Here is a 21,394-nt window from a genome sequence, read left to right as displayed (position 1 = left end):
GAGAGAGGGAGGGAGAAAGAAAGGGAGAAAGAAAGGGAGAAAGAAAGAGAAAAGCTTAGGGCTGGGAGATGGTCCAGTGGATAAGAGCTCTTGCTGGGAAAGAAATATGACTCAGTGCAAATCCCCAACACTCACACAGCTGTATGTATGCACCCCTAACCCAGTGGTGGGGGGCAGAGATCACTCCCCAAAGTTCATTGGCAACCAACCTAACTGAAATGGCCTGTTTTAGGTTCATTGAGAGACCTTGTCTCAAAAACCTAAGTGGAATGCCACAGAAAACATCTGACATTGTCCATCTGACCTGTGTGCACACCAGTGCCTATGCACACATATGTACATGCCCCCAATTTTAATATGCAAAATAATGGGGTTCCACTCAATCACTGTAGTCTATACACACACACACACACACACACACACCTTCTTTACACTTTCTTGTCCAAGAGCAGGTTTTTTTGTTTTGTTTTTTATTTTATTTTTTTTAAACAGGGTCTCTCTGGCTGGCCTAGAACTAGCTCTGTAGGCTAGGCTGTCCTCGAACTCACAGAGATCTGCCTGCCTCTACCCCCCAAGTACTGGCACCACAGCCCGGCAAGCATTTTTGTAAGTAGAGGAAGGAAAATGTGAGCATTTAAAGTATAGCGACTCTTGGCAGTCAGCCACCTGCTGTTTGTATGTATCAAACCTTTGATACATACATTCAGAGCTGCAGGATATTTTTGTGGTGCTGGTGTTGCTAGCTGAATAACTTCCCTTGCTGCTCTTCTCCATCTTCCGGCCCTTGTTGTTAAATTTAGGGCAGCGTGGAACTTTTCCCTAACATAGTTATATCATCAATGCCACCATCCATCGCCGGAAGTTTTTTTTTTTAATATTTATTTATTTATTTATTATGTATGCAATATTTTGTCTACATGTATTCCTGCAGGCCAGAAGAGGGCACCAGACCTCATTACAGATGGTTGTGAGCCACCATGTGGTTGCTGGGAATTGAACTCAGGACCTTTGGAAGAGCAGGCAATGCTCTTAGCCGCTGAGCCATCTCTCCAGCCCCCACTGGAAGTTTTTAATGCTCCCCACCTAAACTCTGTCCTCATGAAACACCATAACTTCCTACACGTGTGCACGCATGCGTGCACACACACATATACACACACACGAATGGGGAGCTTGCTAGGTCCCAGCTCTTTGATGACGAATGAACGGATGAATGAGTGAGTGAATGAATGAAGAGGATTGGCCGACCGCAGTAGGTCTCCAACCTAACCGCCTTTAGGGGTGTGCTAGTGAAGTGAACAAGAGTGAACTGGCTGTAATAGGGAGGGGTGGGAACGAAGGAAAGTCAGGGGGTACCCACCTTATCTAGGAAGCGCTGAAGCCACCCTCAGAGGTTCAGCTGAACCAGCAGAAGTTTATTTCCAACATTCAACTCACTCCCCAGGCCAGGCTGGTCTTGAATGCCCCATCATCCCAAGTGCTGGGATTAGAGGTTTGCACCACCATGGCCTGCTCAGCAGTAGAACTGATATCATATGACCGGATGTGAGCCCAGAGTGGCCAGCTCTGTCAAAATTCTGAAGGAGAGTAAGAAAACCAGCTATAAATCTTCTTATTTTAATGACCACAGGGAAGTGTTCTGTAAGGCCACTGGGTAGAGCAAAGCTTTCCCAGGCCTGGTTCTAGCTCTAGACCCAACAGTTTGCAAACTGTGGGCTGACTCTGGGGTATAGCTGTGAGTGGTTGGACAGCTGGGCTCCTGGGAGTCAAAGACGGGCAAGCTGTTTTCCTCTGAGAGGCCTTCTAGAGAGGACAAGAAAAGAGGAAGAAAGGTTTGTGGTGAGCACTTGACTTAGCCACAGGTTTTGTGTGATTGATGTCTATTTATTTATTTATTTATTTAATTTGTTTTTTGTTTGTTTGTTTGTTTGTTTTTTGAGACAGGATTTCTCTGTGTAGCTTTGGAGCCTGTCCTGGAACTAGCTCTTGTAGATCAGACTGGCCTCGAACTCACAAAGATCCGCCTGCCTCTGGCTCTGTGCTGGGATTAACGGCGTGCACTACCACCGCCTGGCTGATTTATGTTTATTTAATCCTTACAAGAATGGCAGGAGGGGCTGGAGAGATGGCTCAGCGGTTAAGAGCACTGACTACTCTTCCAGAGGTCCTGGGCTTAAATCCCAGACCCACATGGCAGCTCACAACTGTCTGTAACTTCAGTTCCAGGAGATCTGGCATCTTCACACATACATGCAGACAAAACATCAATGCACATAAAACAAAAATAAATAAAGCTTAAAAAAAGAAAAAAACAAGAATGGCAGGACGTGGACACTATTCCAAGCATAGATACAGAAACGGGGGCAGAATGATAGTTTTTTAAAAACTGAGCCAGGCGATGATGGCGCCTGCCTTTAATCCCAGCACTTGGGAGGCAGAGGATCTCTGTGAGTTCGAGGCCAGCTTGGTCTACAAAGCAAATTCCAGGACAAGGACTACACATAGAAATAGTGTCTCAAAAAACAAAAACAGGCTTAGTTTGTGGTTGCCCAGCCTTGGTAGAGGACCCACTCTTACAAGGGAGCAACTGCCCAGGGAGCAGGTCTGAGCCAGAGACTTCTGTGGGACCAGACCCGAACCAGGAACCTCCACAGGACCAGGTCCAAGTCACCAACCTCCATGGGAGCAGGCCCAGACAACTCCGGAATTGCAGAGCAACCCCTGGGAGTGACAAGCGACCTCTGGGAATACTGAGTGACCTCCGGGGTGGGTGGAACAGTGGCCCCGACTTCACCATGAGGAGCAACCATCTGGGCCTTGGATCCACTGGCACCTGAAAGACTGATCATCAAAGACACAGTCCCAGCTACACCAATCAGAGGAAAAGATGGGTAGAAAAGGTAAGAACACACTCAACACCATAAAGAGCAACATGATTATAATGATCTGCTCTGTCCCTTTAAGAGACAAGCCACATCCACTCCCCTCCTTCTTGATCTTCAGCTTCCAACCTGAGTCCCTTCTCTTTTCTTTCTCTCCCCCTAAGAGGTAGCTTCTGACTCCTGTCTCCATTCTCCCCACTTCTCCCCTTCCCCCTCTGTCTCTCTCTCTCTTTCTCTCTGCTTTTCCCCTTTCTCCCCCTACACCCTCTCCCCTTTCCTTTCATAACCCACTAAATAAATATCCAACCTCACTCTGCATGGAATGCCTATCCATGTCTCTATCTCTTGCCCCACCGTGTGGCTCTCTGCCCACCCGCGGCGTGGTCTCATGGCATGCCCATCTGTCCCTGATGGCCCAATGTAGCCACTTGGAATTGTGCCATCCCTGCCTAGGACTGGCTGTTCTCGGCACCCACTGCTCACTGCCATGGCTTGGGGACCTGCAGCATTTCTGCCACTGCAGATAGTCAGGGATCTGCAGCATTTTACTTAATCCATTACAATGATACCAACAAAAACTAGTGGCTCTACAACAGCAAGACTTGAACACCCCAATATAGATGAAGCAGAAAAATTAGAAACAGCTATTAAAAGTCTCAAAAAAAAAAAAAAAAGCCAGGACCAGATGGTTTCAGCACAGAATTCTATAAGATTTTCAAAGAAGAACTAATACCAATACTCCTCAAATTGTTCCACACAATAGAAGCAGATAGCCACAAATATCATAAAATATCTTGGAGTAACTCTAACCAAACAAGTAAAAGATCTGTATGACAATAACTTTAAATCCTTGAAGAAAGAAATAGAAGAAGATACCAGAAAATGGAAAGATCTCCCATGCTCTTGGGCAGGCAGAATCAACATACTAAAAATGGCAATACTACCAAAAGCAATCTACAGATTCAATGCAATGCCCATCAAAATCCCAGCAAAATTTTTCACAGACCTCGAAAGAAGGGTACTCAACTTCATATGGAAAAACAAAAAAACTCAGGATAGCCAAACAATTCTGTACAATAAAGGAACTTCTGGAGGCATCACAATCCCTGATTTCAAACTCTACTACAGAGCTACAGTACTGAAAACAGCCTGGTATTAGCATAAGAACAGACAGGAGGACCAATGGAACCGAATTGAAGACCTGGATATCAATCCACACATCTTCGAACACATGATTTTTGACAAAGAAGCAAAAAATATCAAATGGAAAATGAAAGCATATTTAACAAGTGGTGCTGGCATAACTGGATATCAACATGTAGAAGAATAAAAATATATTCCAGCACTCGGGAGGCAGAAGCAGGTGAATCTCTGTGAGTTTGAGGCCAGCCTGGTCTACAAGAGCTAGTTCCAGGACTGGCTCCAAAGCAACACAGAGAAACCCTGTCTTGGAAAAAAAACAAAAATCAAAAGACAACAAAAATCAAAATATAGCCTGGTGGTGGTGGCTCATGCCTTTAATCCTAGCACTTGGGAGGCAGAGGCAGGCGGATCTCTGTGAGTTTGAGGCCAGCCTGGTCTACAAAGGGAGTTCCAGGACAGGCTCCAAAGCTACAGAGAAACCCTGTCTCGAAAAACCAAAATAAATAAATAAATAAATAAATAAATAAATAAATAGAAATATAAAAAACTGAACTCAAGTCCAAATGGATCAAAGACTTCAACATAAAACCAATCACACTGAACTTCACAGAAGAGAAAGTGGGACGTTCACTTGAACACATTGGCACAGGAGACCACTTCCTAAATAGAACCCTAGTAGCAAAGACACTGAGGAAAACAATTAATAAATGAGACCTCCTGAACCTGAGAAGCTTCTATAGAACAATGGGCACGGTCAACAAGACAAAACGGCAGCCTACAGAATGGGAAAAGATCTTTTCCAACTCCACATCAGATAGAGGTCTGATCTCCAAAATATACAAAGAACTCAGAAATTGTTCATCAAAAGAGCAAATAATCCAATTTAAAAAAAATGGCAACTGTTATGGGAGCCTGCATGTTAGTTCCTGACTGCTCTAAAATAATCACACAGAAACCATATTATTTGCAATACTGTTTGGCCAAAAGCTTAAGCATATTTCTGGCGAATTTTTATATCCTACACTAGCCCATCTCCATTCATCAGTGCATCACCATGTGGCTGTGGCTGTGGTTTACCAGCAAGATTCCAACTGGCGTCTGTCTCTGGCGGAGCTACATGGCTTCTCCCTAATTCCGCCTTTTTTCTCCCAGCATTCGATTTAGTTTTCCTCACCTAGCTCTACTTTGTCCTATCACCAGCCCAAAACAGCTTCTTCTTTATTAACCAATGATATTCACAGCATACAGAGTTGAATCCCACATCAGGATACAGATCTAAGCAGAGAACTCTCAACAGATAATCTAAAATGGCTGAAAGACACTTAAGGAAATGTTCAACATTCTTAGCCATCAAAGAAATGCAAGTTAAAACAACTCTGAGTTTCTATCTTACACCTGTAAGAATGACCAAGATCAAAAACACTGATGACAATTTATGCTGGAAAGGATGTGGGGTAAAGGGAACACTCCTCCATTGTTGATGGGAGTGCAAGCTGGTATAGCCCCTTTGGATATCAGTACCTACATCAAGACCCAGCAATACAATTTTGGGTATATACCCAAAGGATGCTCAATTATACCACAAAGACATGTGCTCAACTATGTTCATAACAGCATTGTTTGTCAAAGCCAGAACCTAGAAACAACCTAAATGCCCCTTGACCAAAGAATGGATAAGGAAATGTGGTACATTTACACAATGGAGTACTACACAGCAGAAAAAAAATGATGACACCTTGAAATTTGCAGGCAAATGGATGGAGCTAGAAAACATCATATTGAGTTAGGTGACCCAGATCCTGAAAGACAGACATAGTATTTACTCACTCATAAGTGGTTTTTAGACATAACACAAAGAAAAACCAGCCTAAAATTTACAAACCCAGAGAATCTAGACAACAAAGAGGACCCTAAGAGAGACATACATGGATCTAATCTACATGGGAAGTAGAAAAAGACAGGACCTCTTGGGTAAATTGGGAGCATGGGGACCATGGGACAGGGTATAAGGGAAGTGGAGGGGGAGTGGAGAAAAATATATAGCTCAATAAAAACAATTTGAAAAAAAATAAAGCCAAAATTTCTAGGCTGAGGGGCCTAGAAAGACAGCTCAGTAAGATAAAGCTCGCAGACAAGCACAAGGATGTGAGTTTGGAGCCCTCACTCATGTAAGAAAAGTCAGTGTAGTAGCACATACGTGCAACCTCAACGCTAGGGAGAAGGAGATAAGGGCCCCTTAGGCTCTGGCCAGCCAGCCTAATCCAATAAGCAAGCTTAGGACTCAGTACAATACCTGGTCTCAGAATACACTGTAAGACTCATCATAGTGGCACATGACTTTAGTCCTAGTCCTTGGAAAGCCAAAGCAGCTGTATCTCTGTCAGTTTGAGACCATCCTGGTCTAGATGGCAAACTTCAAGTCAGCCAAGGCTATAAAGTGAGACCGTGTCGAACAAACAAACAAAGCACAAGCAGGCACATACACACTGCACACACAAGCAGGCACACATACACACATTGCACACACAAGCAGGCACACACACACTGCACACATAAGCAGGCACACACACAGTACATACAAGCAGGACACAGACACACACTGCACACATAAGCAGGCACACATACACACATTGCACACATAAGTAGGCATACAGACACACACACTGCACACATAAGCAGGCACACAGACACACACTGCACACACAAGCAGGGACACACACACTGCACACATAAGTAGACACACACAGTGCACACACAAGCAGGCACACAGACACACACACAAGCAGGCACACGGACATATAAGCAGGCACACATACACACACATTGCACACACAAGCAGGCACACAGACACACACACACTACACACACAAGGAGACACACATACACACACACAAAAGACAAACTGGACTGAGAACCAAATATAGCAGTTTATGCCTATAATCTCAGTATCCATAAGACTGAAGCAAGAGGATTATCATAGATTCAAAGCTATCTTGTGATGTGGATGCCCTTCTGTATGCTGTGAAAAATATTTTATTACCATTGATTAATAAAGAAGCCGATTTGACCAATAACCAGGCAGAATAGAGTCAAACAGGAAGTCCTAGCAAAGATAAAGGGAAGAGAAGGCGGAGTCTAGAAGATGCCAGTAGCTGCTGGAAAAGCAAGATGTGAGAAAATGCCACAGACACGTGGCAATATATAGATTAATAGAAATGAGTTAATTTAAGATGTAAAAGCTAGTTAGTAATAAGCCTGAGGCATCAGCCAAACAGATTAAAATTAATATTAAGCTTCAGGGTGGATATTCTGAGACTGGTGGGCAGAAGAGGGGCCTCCAGTTAAAAATGGCACCCAATGTGGGGCATGGATCCACATACGACCTAAAAAGGCTTAAAAGAAAAAAGAGAGAGAGAGAGGGCTTTTAAATCCACAAAAATGGGGGTCAAGCACAGTTTCTTGATAGCCGCATTTTTTCCGATAGGCTCTGTTTGTTGGCAGTGAACAGATGTGTGGCTGGCTCCTTTAAGAGACAGCTTCCTGGGGCTGGAGAGATGGCTCAGAGGTTAAGAGCATTGCCTGCTCTTCCAAAGGTCCTGAGTTCAATTCCCAGCAACCACATGGTGGCTCACAACCATCTGTAATGAGGTCTGGTGCCCTCTTCTGGCCTTCAGACATACACACAGACAGAATATTGTATACATAATAAATAAATAAATATTTAAAAAAAAAAGAGAGAGAGACAGCTTCCTAGCCGGGCGGTGGTGGCGCACGCCTTTAATCCCAGCACTCGGGAGGCAGAGGCAGGCGGATCTCTGTGAGTGTGAGGCCAGCCTGGTGATGGAGGAGTTACTTTCATTTAATAAAGAAACTGCCTTGGCCCCTTTAATAGGACAGAAAATTAGGTAGGCGGAGTAAACAGAACAGAATGCTGGGAGAAAGAAGCCGAGTCGGGAGTTGCCATGATTCTCCCACTCCAGACAGACGCAGGTTAAGATCTTTCCTGGTAAGCCAGCTCGTGGTACTACACAGAATATTAGAAATGGGTTAGATCAATATGTAAGAGCTAGCCAATAAGAGGCTGGAGCTAATGGGCCAGGCAGTGATTAAAAGAATACAGTTTCCGTGTAATTATTTTGGGTAAAGCCATACGGGCAGCTGGGTGCCGGGGACGCAGCCCCACCGCTCTTATTACAACAGCCTGGTCTACAAGAGCTAGTTCCAGGACAGGAACCAAAAGCTACAGAGAAACCCTGTCTCGAAAAATAAAAAGAGAGAGAGAGAGAGAGAGAGAGAGAGAGAGAGAGAGAGAGAGAGAGAGAGACAGTTTCCTGGATGGTGCTGGCAGAAGGAACAAGAGGTCCTGTTATGGGGCTCTTGAATGGGGTTTGTGGGCCATGTGCTACAAGTTGCTTGGTGGCAGCGGTGGGATTCTTGGTGGCAATGTGAACCTGCTGCATCTCTGGAGTTGGGGCAGTAAGCATGGCTCCCAGAGTGGATGGTGAATGTACCTCCGCCATGTTGGAAAGTCAATACCCAAAGCCTCAGCTTTGATCCTGGTCATGCCCACTTAGCATTTTAAAAACTCTCCTGGTCAGAAAATGATCAAAGATATGCAATAAAGACAGATTTAGAAAAAAAAAAAACTCTAAACAGGTCACAGTGTGTTTAAAAAATGTATGTAGGCTTAAGAAAATGGGTATAGGCAGTTATAAAAAATAATAATTTAAAAAATAAAACAAAGGCTTTATTTATTTTTTTTTTAAACAAAGGCTTTAAAAAGACAAAATAGACAGGGTTTCTCTGAGTTGCCCTGGCTGTCCTAGAACTTGCTCTGTAGACCAGACTAGCTTCAAACTCAGAGATTTTGGCCAACTCTGCCCCCTGAGTGCTGGATTAAAAGCCTGTAGCACCACACCCAGCTTAAATGCATTTTTTTTTTTTTTTTTTTTTTTTTTTGGTTTTTCGAGACAGGGTTTCTCTGTGGCTTTGGGGCCTGTCCTGGAACTAGCTCTGTAGACCAGGCTGGTCTCGAACTCACAGAGATCCGCCTGCCTCTGCCTCCTGAGTGCTGGGATTAAAGGCGTGCGCCACCATCGCCCGGCTAATAAATGCATTTTTAATGTTTTGATAGATCAGCTAAAAAACAGAAGCCGGATGGGTAGCTCACAGGTAATCCTAGATTTTAGGAGGCTCATGCTAGAAGAATAGGAGCTGCAGGCCAACCTGTGCTACCTAGTCAGACACTGCCTCGAAACAAATGAATAGATACAGTTGGGGACAGCTCAACGGAAGAGCATTTACCCCGTGTGTATGAGATGCAGGGTCCAATCCTCAGGCCCACTGAGGTAAAACTGTAGAAAGTCCTCTCACGTGTTTTTGGTAAGCTCAAGTTCTTGGTGGGAGCTATTTTTGCTGCTTGGATTCTGTGCTTCCTGGCTAAAAGATGGGGAGGTAACCAAAGGGAGAGAAGGGAAGCCCCCCCGCCCCCGCATTATGAGAGAGAGGCTACCCAGCTCTAGAGACCAGGGCACTGGAGAAGTGGAGCGCCAGGTGCCGCCTGTGGTGACCTCCTTACGCGACCATCTGCTGTCCCACAAACACTCTTGTAAGAGAGCTACCGGGTGGGCGTGGGCGAGTGCCTAGATGGGGTTACAACAGGCTTTCCTTTTCTTTAACCTTTTTGGAAGCTGTACCTAGGAAGACCAATTCCACCTCCACCCAGGCCACATTTTCCTGATCCCCATGGCCACTTTCTGGGACTCACTCCCAGAGGCTTCCTCCAGCCATGAGAAGATAGGAGTGACACATTTCGGGGCTCAGCCGAGGCTCAGCCAGCTGACACCTGTGACTCTGGAGAAACTGTCAGCCACAGTGGGGTTGCTAGAACCTACCCCACCCCAACCTCATTCCCTTTAAAGAAAAGACTCCATCTTCGGGTGGGGCTCAGAAGGAAGTCTAGGCCCTTTGTTCTGTCTTCTCTGCAGAAAGATCACAGCAGGGGCTCAAATTTGAACCCCAACACCTCAGTTTGGCTGGGGATGTAGGGCAGAAAATTCTCCGGTTTGAATCTGACCCATGGAGACCAATAAACCAGTTCAGAAGTGGGAGAAGCAGCGGTTAATGGTCTGAATGGCCACAGGCTAGCCTCCTGATTGACAGTTCAGGAGTGGGAGGAGCAACGGCTAAAGGCCTGAACGTCCACAGGCTAACCTCCTGACTGACAGGCTCGACTTGCATCAGCCTCCAGCACATCTAGACAGCTGACAGTGGAAGCGACTGCAGGTCCTTGAGAAGGCCAGGGATGGATGATAACGCCCCTCCCCTCTCTTAGGCTGTCTGTCAATCAAGCACACTACCTCGAGACAGTAGGGCTATAAGTGGTCCCGGCAATCCCACTTCCCTTGATTCCCATATTTATCTTGCCCCTTCCTAGACCGGATCACAACTGGCCTGTGTGATCTGCAGACAAGGGCAGAAGTGGCCGCTTATCGCTTTCAAGATCAGGTGATGAGATGGATTGCTTTAGTCTTCTCCTCCCTGCCAGTCACGTGGGAGCCAGCTGCCATGGCACTGAAGGGGGCCTTAAAGGGCCTCTGGCCCTTGGCCACCTGAGTGAGTCTTTTAAGAAACAGATCCCTCAGCCCAGGCCACGCTTGCTTTTGACCACAGATTTGGCCACCCGGTAGAGCCTGTACCAGAACTATTCAGCTAGCCTGATTTCTGGCCGTGAGAGGGAGGATTCCTAAGTTTGTGGGTGATTTTTTAAATGTAGCAATAGATAGCAATAATATGCACACTTTGCTTCTGGGATGACTCCCCACCCACTCCCTAAATCTCCCTGCAAATGTCTCCTCACATTCCTTCCTCTCCAGGCTCCCGGGCCAGAGCACTGGCTTATAGATAAACGGATAGGTTCATCCCCAATGCCATGAAAACTGAAACAAACAACCACCCACTTGGGGAAACCTAATGAATTAATACAGCTCCCAGAGACATTAAGAGAACACAGACAGGGCTAGAAGTTATCCTGCTGGCTAGAGGGTGGGGCTTTGTGAGGAATGAGAACAGGATCATCACCGTCAACGCTGAGAAAGTCCCCAGAGCACAGTGCTGTTATCCACAAGGCCTTACTTAGCTCCTCTCCCTTCTACGTGAGACAGAGGAGCAAGGTGGTCCTTCGTGAAAGAACATGGGGAAGTCCCTGCATGAACCCCAGTGAACCTGTGACAACTCTCATAAACCCAAAGGGCACAGGTTATTATCTAGTACAAAGCAAAAACGCCACCTACGGAACTTTCCAGGAAACCCCTGCCCCGTGAAAATATGGTGGCTTCCACTGAGACCATGGAAAGAGGGTCTGAGGCAGGGCTGCTGAGAAGCCACCTCAGCAGCTGTCTCTGGGCCTCAGTCAAGGCTGAGACCTCTCCCTGTGGTGAATAAGGAGTTCCTGGCGGGCGTTGGTCTCAGATAACCCTATTTGTCAGGGGCTTGAGCACCACACCTGCAGGAGGCTCCCGGTGGCATAAACACCCTCCCAGGTGTCTGTGCGTAAACAGGAGGTTGAAGATCTCTGTCGCTATGGAGACACAAGGGACAGAGACGAGGGGACAGAGAATGAAAAGTAGTGCTATTACTTTGTGTTAAGTCATAGGGAGGGGGGAGCCCCGAAGTCTGAATAATGAGCCATTTAGAGCAATCTGAGGTCCCGAGACTCAGGATCGTGGTTGGAACTATAGCGTTGCCACTGTGGGAACACAGCGGCACAGGAAGGAGGGACAAGAACAAGCATACTGTAAAGTGAAGTCCTAAAGGGTTTTAATAGGGGTGGTGTGGATCTGAACCTAGGTCCTCGGGCTTGCCCTGCATTTGCTGAATCACCTCCTCAGCCCCTATCACTGTCTTACTATTTATTATTATTATTATGTACACGCACATGGTGTGTGTATGGAGGAGGCTGCGTGTGGAGTTCAGAGGACAGCTTCGTGGAACTGGTTGTTTCCTCCATTTTTACACGGGTTCCAGGCATTGGTGAATCAGGTCACCAAGCTTGTAGGCATGCTTCTTTACCCTCTGCCCCATCTCACTGAATCTCTTAATTAAAATATGTGTTTGTGTGTCTCCCTGTGTAGCCCCGGTTATCCTGGAACTCACCATGTAGATCAGGCTGGACTTAAACTCACAGAGATCTCCCTACCTCTACCTCCCAAGTGTTGAGATTAAGACATCCCTCACCACGCCCAGGATTCTATTAATCAACTAATTAATTTCTTTTTTTTTGAGACAGGGTTTCTCTGTGTAGCTCTATCTGTCCTGGAATTCTGTAGATTGGGTTGGTCTCAAACTCAGAGATTCACCTGCTTCTGCCTCCAGAGTGCTGGGATTAAAGGTGTGCCCCACTGCCACTCAGTCTATTAATTTATTTTTGAGTCAGGGTCTGATGTAGCCTAGGCTGGCCTCAAACTTACTAGGTAGGGTCTGATGTAGCCTAGGCTGGCCTCAAACTTACTAGGTAGCCGACTTTTTCACATGCTGGAATTACAGGTAGGCACCTCTACATCGATTTTGTTAAAGATGGGGGGTCTCATATGTTACCAATGTTTGTCCAACACTCCTGGACCCAAGGGGATGCTCCTGTCTCCGTCCCCTCTGTACCTGGCATTGTTCCAATTAATAGGCTGGAAAACAAAAGGCTCAAAGAGATTTGCAACAGCCTCACCAGCAGTAAGAGTGTGCATCCAGGACTCTGACTCCCACAGTCGCAGCAATACCCAGCTGCCTCGTGGGTTGTTTCTATCCCTACCTGTGGCCTTTGTGTTATAACCTCGCCAGGACCAGGGCTGTATTTCCTGAAACTTGCATTGTTTATTCCCTCTTCTGCAGGATAAATAAAACATGTGACAGATTCTGGGAGCACACTCGGTGCTGCACACCCAGAAAGCACACCCGCATGCTTGCTCCATCTTGCCTACTGCAGCGTGTTAGATGTCAGGCCTGTGACAGTTGGTCTGGTGACCTCCTCGGGGTTGTGACAAGCAGCGGCCAGTAGGTGGCAGTGTGTTGTCATGTCTGGGACCAGAAAAGTCACCCAGGGATGACAAACATGGGGGATGGGGCAGAGGCAGCAACGTCAGCTGGTTACCCAGGAAGATTAGGGGGCCCCCATCTCCTGGAGGACTTCACATGGCTGGCTCGTGTGCACGTGCGTGCGTGTCTGCCTGCCTGTCTGTGTCTCCCGTCACTGTAGTTAGGAATCTAAGCACAGTGCTGAGGTACAGCTGAGCTTGCTGTCGGGCAAAAGGGACAAGCATATAAAGGAGACCAGGCCAGTCAACAAAACGTGGGTAGAACGTGGGGAAAGGGCTACGGAAAAGACGTGGGTGATCTCTGGAGCTTTAGTGGGGGAAAGGGATTACTCGGGAGAAAGGGAGCAACAGAGAAGAGAAACAAAGAGGCAAGCAACAGAAGAGGGAATGACAGCCCAGGAAAGGAGGAGAAAGATTGGCTGGAAAAGTAGGTTGGGCGGTTGGAGTGGGAGAAGGGAGCCCCCAGTGGCTGGGAAAGACAGCAACCGTCCCTGGACAAGAAAGAGTCAGACTCCGGCTTGCTGCTGCTGACAGGGAGTTTATTCTGGCTGGAGCTGCTGAGATCTGCTGGCCTCTCAGCTCCAGGTCACTGCTGCCTGGGCTCTGGCTCTGGCTCTGGCTGGGGCTCCTGCTCCAGTTCCAGCTCTGGCTCCGGCTCTGGCTCCTGCTCCATCTCTATCTCCAGGTCTCGCTCCAGCTCCTCTGTCTTACTCAGACCAGGAGGTGGGTGAATCCTGTTCTCTAAGGCAGAAAATCTTCTCCATAGCCACTGTGGGGAGAGACAGAGAGGACAATGGAGGACAAAGGAGGAGAGGAAGGAGGAGGAAGGAACAGGACAAATCCTGACCCTACCGCTTTTTCTCCAGCCTTCACTATCTGGCTCAGGGCCTCCTTTTGGCCCCTTTAAACTTTCTAGCCCTAAGGTATTCCCAGTACAGGGGCTCTAGGAGCATATTCAGAATTCCTCATGGTTATCTTCCTCAAGGAAGGGGTCCTGCACAGCACTCTGAGGAGAGGGAACGGTGTCCCTGGCTCACCTGTCTTCGCCATAGGTGGAAGCCAAAGGCCCCAGTCACCACAAGGAACAGTGAGAAAGTGCTGAGGATCAGAAGGAGAAAGAGATGGTCTCCTTTAAGGTCACCTGAGGTTCTCCTTGCACTGCGGGCACCTATGAAGAAAGCACTGGATTAGACTTAGGGTCGGAGATGAAAAAGGACACCGCGCTACACCCTCATCCTTTACAGATACAATGAGGTCAGAGAGTTTAAGGGACTTGTCCAGGACCGTTCAGCTAAGGACAGAAACAGGTCAGGCTTGGAGAGCTTGAAGTCAGGTCGCTGACTGGGAAGGGGAAGAGGTGGGGGTAGAGGACTTGGGAGATGACCAAGGTGATGGCTTTGGAGTTGGGGTCACGGCATTTTGGAGCCTCTGACCTGGGCTAGACTCTGCGATGTGCACCGCTGCTCCAAGAAGCTTCTGTCCCTGAAAAAGCTGGCACTGCCAAGGCTCAGCAAGGAACCGGGTCTCCTGTATCTCCAACCCGGGGCCTGGAGAACTCTTGGAGCCATTGTTCAGGCGGCGCCACACAAATCTTTCTTGTCCAGATGCGGGGGTCACCTCACACATCAGCTTTCCCAGGGAGCCAGGTAACCCCAAGGACTGATGAGTCACTGAAAAATTAGAAGGAAGAACTCTTGTGGGGGTCTTGACTCCTTGGCTATCAAAGTTGCGATCCCACATCTGTCACCTTACTCTCGTTGGCGATCTGATTGGGAAAACCTCAGGGGAAGAGGTCATAGGACATGACTATATTTATCTCTGGTTTTGTTTATGTTTTTGAGACAGGGTCTCAAATAGCTCAAGCTGGCCTTGAACTTACTATGGTAGCCAAAGATAACCCTGAACTCCTGATCCTCTGGTTCTATCTTGTAAGTACTGGGATCATAGGGACGTCCCACCTGACCACAGGAATCTTAAAACAGCACTCTAGTTTGATTGCTTCTGTGCTCAAAATGTTCCCAACACTTCAGACATTATATTAAACTCAAACTAGTACGGAAGGCCACATGAGCAATATTATCCATGCTGGGGCTGACCCTCAGCAGGCAGAATGCTTCCCTAGAATACAGAAGTCCCCGGGTCCAGTCCCCAGCGCCACATAAACTGGGTGTGGATATAAGAAAATCAGAAGTTAAAGATCCAGTACACATTGGATTCAAGGTCAGGCTGAGCGACACGAGACCTTGGTTTTAAAAGAAAACAAGGCTGGAGAGATGGCTCAGTGATTAAGAGTACTTGCTGCTCTTCCAGAGGACCCAGGTTTGATTCCCAGCACCTACTTGGTAGCTTACAATCGTGTCTGTAACTCAGATCTAGGAGGCTGATGCCCCCTCCTGTTTCTGGTGACATCAGCCACAGATGTACAAGTCCAAAATATATATATACACATATAATAAAATTTTTCTTTTTCTTTCCTTTTTTTCTGTTCTTCTTCTGAGACATGTTTCCTCTATATTACAGCCCTGGCCTCAAACTCAGAGATCCTTGTGCTCTGCCTCCAGAGTGTGGATTAAAGGCACATGCCACCGCTACCCACCCCTTTGTTGTTGTTGTTTATTTCAGGCAGGGTTTCTCTGTATAGCCCTAGATGTCATGGAACTTGCTCTGTTCTGTAGACCAAGCTGGTCTCAGACTCAAAGATCTGCCTGCCTCTGCCTCCTGAGTGCTGGGATTAAAGGAGTGTGCCACAACCACCCGGCTTTATAAAATACATCTTTAAATAAAATATAAAGGGAGAGATGGTTCAGGTTTACCAAGTCATCGGAGTTAACTGTGCTTCCAGGGGACCCAGGTTCAGTTCCCGGCACCCACGCCTGGCAGCTCACAATTGCCCGTAACACTAGCTCCAGGGAATCCAACACTTTCTTTTTATCTCCTTGGACACCGCACATGCGCATACTCACACAGAAACACATGCGCACAAGCTTACTGTCTTCTACAATGCTCAGACTCTCAATGATCAGTCGGGTGGATTAGCGCCAGCACTCCCAACAACTTCCCTTGCCTCAATCACTTTGCTCACACCAGTGCCGCCATCTCCGTGCTGCCTCTGAGGGGATGTCATGGCCCCTTCCTGAATGTTCACAGAACAAGTAACCAACTGCTGGATGCACAAGCAGAGCATCTCAAAGCTGACTAGAAACAGGGTGGTGGCTGGCAAATGGCGAAGGGCCTGAACCTGCTGAGCACAGCATGTGGGGGGACTTGGTGACACAGACATTCACGGTTCAAGTTTAGACCCAGGCATCTCCCAGTGGTACCACCTTGAGACCACGCATTCTCTGTAAAGCAGGAATGACAGTATCACGTCCCCCCCTGAGTAGCTAAACACAGCTGATCTTTCAGAGGACACTGGAGGGCTGGTGGTTTAGCTCAGATGATAGAGCTACCTGGCAACATGAAGGCCTGGGTTCGGTGCCCGGCACCACAGAAACTGGGTATGGTAGCTGTCCGTCTGTCTATAATCCTAGCACTTGGGAGATGGCGGCAGGAGAATTAGAAATTCAAGACCATCCTCCACCATATAGTGAGTTTCAGGCCAAACTGGGATACATCAGACTGTGTCAAAAGAGAAAAGAAGGAAGTGAAGAAGGAAGAAGAGGGGGACATTGGAGGTCAGGCATGGTGGGTCATACTTGTAACCCCAGCACTTGGAGGTAGAGGCCCAAAGATCAAGAGTTCAGGAGTTCAAGGCCAAGATCAACACCTCAGATATTTAGCCAGTAAGACCCTGGCCATTAACACTGGGCAGAAGTATGGGTGGGTTTTCAGAACTGACTGAATGCGGCAAAGAAGGGTTAGGGGGTGTGTGGAATTCCAGTGGACTTACCAATAGACTGAGTTAGCAAAAGGGCTGACGTGAAAAGACAGGGTTCCCAGTGAAGCTGAGGGGTAGATAAGATGTCCAGACAGAGTTACAGATAAGGTGAGTGGGACTCAGGGTTAACAGCCTAGAGATGATGTTGTTTGTTAATTCGTTTACTTGGTCATGCAATCAATATTTCTTTGTTGTTTTGAGACAGGATCTCAAGTAGTCCAGGCTGGTCTGGAACTCACTATGTACTTGAATTCCTGAGCCTCCCGCTGTGTACCACCATGTCTGGCTCCAGTGCACACTACTAAGCACCTACTATGTGGCTAAAGGCCACAGGTGACTACTGCAGACACAGCTAATCATCATGGCTGGTAGCTGCCAATCAACACATACTTTCTGATTTTTTTTTTTGGCCTGTTTTTGTTTTATATTGTCTTGAAAAACCCTAACAAATATTTGCTGACTAGGGACTAATTTATTAACTCCTTCCAAATCCAGCTCAACCCGCACAACTTTAACCAAGTCCCAGGCGAAAAGCAGACAAGGGTTTGAGAATACATGGAGCCTCCTCTGAACCATTTAAACTCTTATCTACTGTTTCTAACTCCTCAACCTTCTGCCAGCTCAGAGTAGGGGAGTCCCTTAGAAAAGAAGTGGGATTTTTATTTTGTGAGTCAAGGGAAGATTTTCAGTTTCGGTTTTGTTTTTTCTTTTGTTTTATCGTGGGGGTGAAAAAAACAGCCCATTAACCGGGCGTGGCGGTGGTGCATGCCTTTAACCCCCCCGCCCCCACTCTGGGACGTAGAGGCTGGGGTTCCGAGTTTGAGGCCAGCCTAGTCTACAGAGTGAGTTCCGGGACAGCAACAGTTAGGGCTGTTACACAGAGAAACTCTGTCTCGAAAAGAAAAAACAAAAACAAAAACCACAAAACAACAAGAAATGAGCCCATAACTTGACAGGCACAGTAGTATTAGTCTGTCCCCCAGTGCTTCGGTAGCGGAAGAAGGACCGGGAGTTCAAAGTTATCCTAAGCCACAGCAGCCTGGGTCACGGAAGAAAAGGCGCTTGCCAGGTAAACCTGGCACCCCGAGTTCAGTCCCTAGAGCGCAGAAAAAAGGTGGGTGGAAAAAAACCTCACTCCAGAGTTGTCCTGTAACCTCCACATGTGCTGAGGGACACGCAGCCATCATATGCTTGTTCTCTCTCTCTCTTTCCTCTCCCCCCCCCCCATAAAAATTGAAAAGGGAAGAAGTCACGCGTGAGTGGACTGGCCCAGCATCATGGAGCCCATCCGCACAGTCTCTGACAACAACACTCTCCCCTGAAGAGGAAAGCTGTTCCTTTCCCACCTGCGGCTGACCTGTGATGACCGCCAAAGTGACCACAGCACTGAGCTGCCGCCCCTGCAGATGGACGCTACAGGTGTAGGTCCCAGCCTGCTCCAGACCCACAGTCTCAAGTCGAAGGGCAAAACTGCCACTCTTCCCGGTCACCAGGCGCTCAGAGCCTCCCCCAGGAGGGGTCCACTTGGCAGTGAGTGAAGAAGAGGTCCCCATAGCCTGGGGCAAGTGACAGGGCAGCTCCACCCTAGAGCCTGCAGCAGCATACACTGTCAGAGGAGCTAGGGGTTCTAGACCTGGGGGGAAAAGGAAACGCCAAGATCAGTGCCCAGGGGTGGGTATGCAGTGGGGCAGTGGGCGGGAACTTCGAGGAAGGAAGGCAGAGGACGATGCAGGTACTTGGGAGCAACACACAAAGAAACAGAATAAAGCAGACAGGCTAGGGAAGCTGGAAAACGCAGACTGTGCTGAGCCAGCAGGATACCAAAGGATGGGCAGCCAAGGGGCAAACCAGGGTAGAGATGGCAGCTAAAAGACTCCCACAGAGGAAAGGGCTTGCACACTGCTACAGGCAATCTGAAGGGACACGGCAGCTGAGGACCTGTTTGGGGGGACCCATGAGTCAGGAAAGGTGGGCGGCAGAAAGGGGTCAAGAGTAAAGACAGCTTGGGAGAGTTACCCAGAACCTCGAGGTTGTGTGTGATGGAGACATTGAAGCCATCTCTGTAGGTGAGGACACAGCCCCAGGTCCCGGAGTCCAGGGGACTGACTTGTGGGAGAAAGAGGAAACTTTCAGCTAAGTGGTGATGGGTGGACTTGTGGACAGGAACTCGGCTCTGACCCTGGAACCAGTGCACAGAGACTGGGCGGTCAGGGCGACTGAAGGAGCAGTTCAAAATGACCCAATCAGACGGCCTGAGGGGTCCTGAGGGACTGGCGATCACTGTGAGAAAGTAAAAAGGACCAATCAGTGGACTAGATGGAAACACTTTCTCAATACAGCCAGCCCAAGCAAGCTGCAAACTCATGGAAACAGGGACGCTGTGTTAAGATTATCCTTACAGACTCCCATTCCAGCTCAGTACTTGAAACCTGGGATGTTTAACAAGAGACCCAGGACTCCACTGTCTCCTGTCTCCTGTCCACAAGTCTTACTTGGTCTGTTCTTTGGGCAGACCTTGCCTGAAGATGAGCTATGGAAGTCTTAAATGAGTCACTCTAGACCCCCAAAGAAGAGGCGCCCTCCCTCTTCTACCTCCACCAGGGAGGGGGCTCCCGCTGTGGGTTGGGGGCGGAGGAAGGAGCTGGGGTATGTGATAGTTTCTCCGTAGCCCCCTCACCCCCGCCTAGAGGCATACATTTTAGGGGGGCACTTTCCACCCTGCCATCAAGCGGTCACCCCTTCCTGAACACTTCTGGAGGTCCTCAGGCGGGCCAGGGGTCTTCCTGCCTCGGGGCGACGGGGACCTGCTTCCCAGCCCCTCTCCCTTTGTCCCGCCCCACCTACTCGAGGCCTGGCCGACGCGCAGGCGGAGATGGCAGGAGAGGGTGCGGTCCGGGAAGCGCACCACGGCGTGGTACTCGCCAGCGTCGGCGCGCCGGGCTGGACGCAGCCACAGCGAGAAGTCCCCGCGCTGGAGGCGGCGCTCGTCCAGCTGCACGCGGGTTTGCAGGGGCAGCCTCCCGCTGCGCAGGCCTCCTGGAGCCACGCTCAGCACCGTGTAGCGATGGGGGGCCGGCCTCCCAGGCAAGGGCTTCCCCCTGAGACGGTCAAGGGCAGGGGCGGAGTGGGAAATAGGACTGAGGAATTCCGAGGCAATTTGAAAAAAGCCGTAAAGAGATGCACTCCAAACACACTCTTGAGGATAAAGCAACCCGCCTAAGAGAGCACTCGACCATTAGCAGCCTCCCCCTCCCACCCCCAGTCTCCCCATCTGCTACTGGAGAGGTGGCAGACTATGGACCGCAGATTGCAGAGAAGGCACCAAAAGGCTGTGTGAAGAGGCCGAGCAACTGGCTTCTGAGGGACTCACAGAGGGGACAAAACTGGCTTGGATTTTTTTTTTTTTTCTGAGACAGAGTTTCTCTGTGCAGCTTTTGGCTGTCTTGGAATTCACTCTGCAGACCAGGCTAGCCTCAAACTCACAGAGATCCACCTGCCTCTGCTTCCTGAATGCTGGGATTAAAGGCCACTACTGCCTGGCCATCGGACGGGGTTTTTATCAGAATGCCATTAGAAATGGATTGGGAGGTTCTGTCGCCCGACCGTGGGGTGCATACCCATCTGGTTGATGCTGCCAAGTGACCACTCCTCTTCGCAGAAGGTCGGGATTCCGGTGGGGGAGTTGGGGGCTGCAAGGAAGATGGACAGGGGCCCCCTCCTGGGCCCACACCACGGAGTCCTCTCTCCCAGGCTCTGAAACCACGGCTAGTGGAACAAAAGAGAGGCCAAGGGCTATGAGTCAAGAGATCTGAGAATAGAGAAAGGCCTCAGCGTTCCGAGAGAGAAATATCATTCCTCCCTGTCAAGGGGAGACTGAGGTGGCTTCGGGATTGGAAGGATTGTCCTTTTAAAAAAGGCATTAGAAGCCCATCATAGTGCTAAAGAGACAGGTCACAGAGGTCCCTGCTGGCTTCTCCCCACTCCCCATCTTACCTGGAGCTTCCCACAGCAGTCGCAGAAGCAGAAGGCCTAGGAGCAGAGTCTCCCTCATCTCCTCTATGGCCTGGGCCTTCCTAGCCCTCCAAGGGAGGTCAGAAAGGGGTCCTGGGAGAAGAAAAACAGAAATTCTACAAGGAGGGAGGTGAGACAGGGCGAAAGAATGTAGGGTAAAGACGACCCCAGGAGGGGGTGGGTGGTCTGGAGAGGGAGGAGGACCAATGACCAGATACTGGAGATCAGAGGAAGCTGGCTAGATGGGGGTGGGGGGGAGACACACCCCTGGGACGCGGCAGGGCTGGGGCAGAGTAGCAAGGCCACGGCAGTGAGCTGGGATGCTGATCTGCATCTGAAGTCCTTCTGCTTCCCTTCCACCTTCCCCGCTTCCCCTCCCCACTGCCCGCCCCCCA

At 48.7% G+C, this 21,394-nt stretch overlaps 1 protein-coding gene across 1 annotated transcript; it reads right to left on the bottom strand.

Annotated features, from left to right (window-relative positions):
* Positions 1 to 13,697: 13,697 nt before the first annotated feature.
* Lag3 (lymphocyte activating 3) lies at positions 13,698 to 21,039 on the bottom strand. The gene is made up of 8 exons (XM_057762090.1): positions 20,982 to 21,039; positions 20,606 to 20,753; positions 19,833 to 20,125; positions 19,005 to 19,268; positions 18,346 to 18,621; positions 14,545 to 14,781; positions 14,149 to 14,279; positions 13,698 to 13,880 (listed from the first exon to the last, which is right to left on the bottom strand). The coding sequence occupies exons 1-8, from the start codon at positions 21,037 to 21,039 to the stop codon at positions 13,698 to 13,700; spliced, it is 1,590 nt and encodes a 529-aa protein (XP_057618073.1).
* Positions 21,040 to 21,394: the final 355 nt, after the last annotated feature.

Source organism: Chionomys nivalis, chromosome 1 (assembly GCF_950005125.1).
Source record: "Chionomys nivalis chromosome 1, mChiNiv1.1, whole genome shotgun sequence".
Taxonomy (NCBI): Eukaryota; Metazoa; Chordata; class Mammalia; order Rodentia; family Cricetidae; genus Chionomys; species Chionomys nivalis.
This window is presented reverse-complemented; position numbering and strand designations above follow the sequence as displayed.